General features: G+C 38.5%; 1 protein-coding gene across 1 annotated transcript; it reads right to left on the bottom strand.

Annotated features, from left to right (window-relative positions):
- Positions 1 to 236: 236 nt before the first annotated feature.
- LOTGIDRAFT_195161 (hypothetical protein) lies at positions 237 to 927 on the bottom strand (the record flags this gene model as incomplete). Its single annotated transcript, XM_009064719.1, has 2 exons — positions 237 to 380; positions 563 to 927. Coding segments are annotated over 2 exons (509 nt in total), but the record flags the coding sequence as incomplete, so codon positions are not given.
- Positions 928 to 1716: the final 789 nt, after the last annotated feature.

The following is a 1716-nucleotide window of genomic DNA, read 5'->3' on the forward strand; positions in this document are numbered from 1 at the left end:
TCAGACTGCGTGATTTGACGTCTACGGTTAACGATCTGTCTCATAGGAACCAAATATGCCAAGTGGCAAATCGGGATAGAGGATGCCAAAGCATTCTCTAAAATCTCTAAAACCCCCAAGTTCTTAAAAGAATTTATCTGATTCAAATCTTCTGTCAATGATGAGAAATCGGTTAGTACGCATTATAACAATTGGATATGCTAGTCACAAATATTTACGTAAATGATGAAACTGACCAGATAATTGAGGCGAACGGCTTTATGTAGCCCAGTTTCTCCCGTGGTTTTATTTATGGTAATCTTCTTGACCTCAGCTGGTATCAATAACGAAGACTCTTCGTGGCGGAAAAAAGCTGCATCAAAGTCATCATCAGTGGTTTCCTGTCAAATACAAATTTTACAGATTGGGATTGAGTGGATTAGAGGGAAGCATCGAAAGCTTTCTATTCTAGCCAATAACAAGGCACAAGCTTTGAGAGTCTAGGTCTTTTCAGATTGTCAAAAATTCCTTAATTTCACATGCATAAACGTATTTATTTTGTAAATGGCACATCCAAACTTACCTCACTTTGGGCAGCATCGGTTCTTGTCCCTGTTCTGGAATTTGCCTTTTGCTGTCTCCGTGTTCTTCCTGACTTATCACTGTGGTTGACCGCCACCTCATCTTGCAAGTCTAACTCAGTATCCGTGTCATCAGAATCAACATGTCTAGCTGGTCTCTTTCTGGTTCTTAAAGAAACTCTCTGACGTAGCACTCGATCCTGAGAGAGTTCGTCACTGTCGTATTCGTATTCAGTTGCATCTTCATCATCATCATCATCATATTCGTCGTCATCGTCATCATCGAGGAAGTCGAGTTCGGCATTATCGAATTCGAAGTCCGAATCGTGACGAGGTCGAGATCGACTCCTGTGATTTTTTGAAGACGACGACACCTTCTTTCTTATCTGTTTCTCATCTGGAAAATAGTAAGTTTGTGAGACTAAACCCGGAATTACATGATAAGATATTATTAAATTCATGAAAGGGTGAGAATAACCAGACCATTAGGTCTCTGGAAAGCACTGACTGTTCCATGAAAATCATTGTGCTTACATCATACGTCATATACATTGATGCTTGATGTGTGCCAGTTTTTACTTCCGCAGTAATATGTCAGTGTAAAAATATCTTCTTTTGATGATGCGTTATTTGTCACAGGGGTAAACAAACTGTTGCCCAAATAAAATACGATGTGTATGATTATACAATTGCAATTTATATTTTGTTGGCAATATTGATACAGAAGATATCTGACAACAATCACCTGAATTCACCAAGGTTGTGTGAGTCAGTTGGACGACATTTCATCATTGATCAGTCTGGTCGATATTCTCGTCATTAAAGACTACTAATCTACTTTGTGGTACTTGATTACTCAATTTGACCACTGGCAATCGGGTTTCACAGTTACGGACTATCAGACTGACGACATCCGCGGAATCGTGCTCGTGAACGTTGGATTATCCAAATTGACCTATTTATCAATGAAAATGAAGAATATGGCATTGCTGGGTCAAAGCCTTAAAGAGGTAGTATGCAAAATTTTCATTATCAAAAACTTATTGTTGAATGTTGTTAATGAACATTTTTTGTGCAAAATGACAGAAAAAATCGATATATAGTCAGTTCGAACATGATTAGTTTGTAACAGCAGTTTTGCAACGTGTCGGGAAGA

Source organism: Lottia gigantea, assembly GCF_000327385.1.
Source record: "Lottia gigantea unplaced genomic scaffold LOTGIsca_64, whole genome shotgun sequence".
NCBI lineage: Eukaryota > Metazoa > Mollusca > Gastropoda > Lottiidae > Lottia > Lottia gigantea.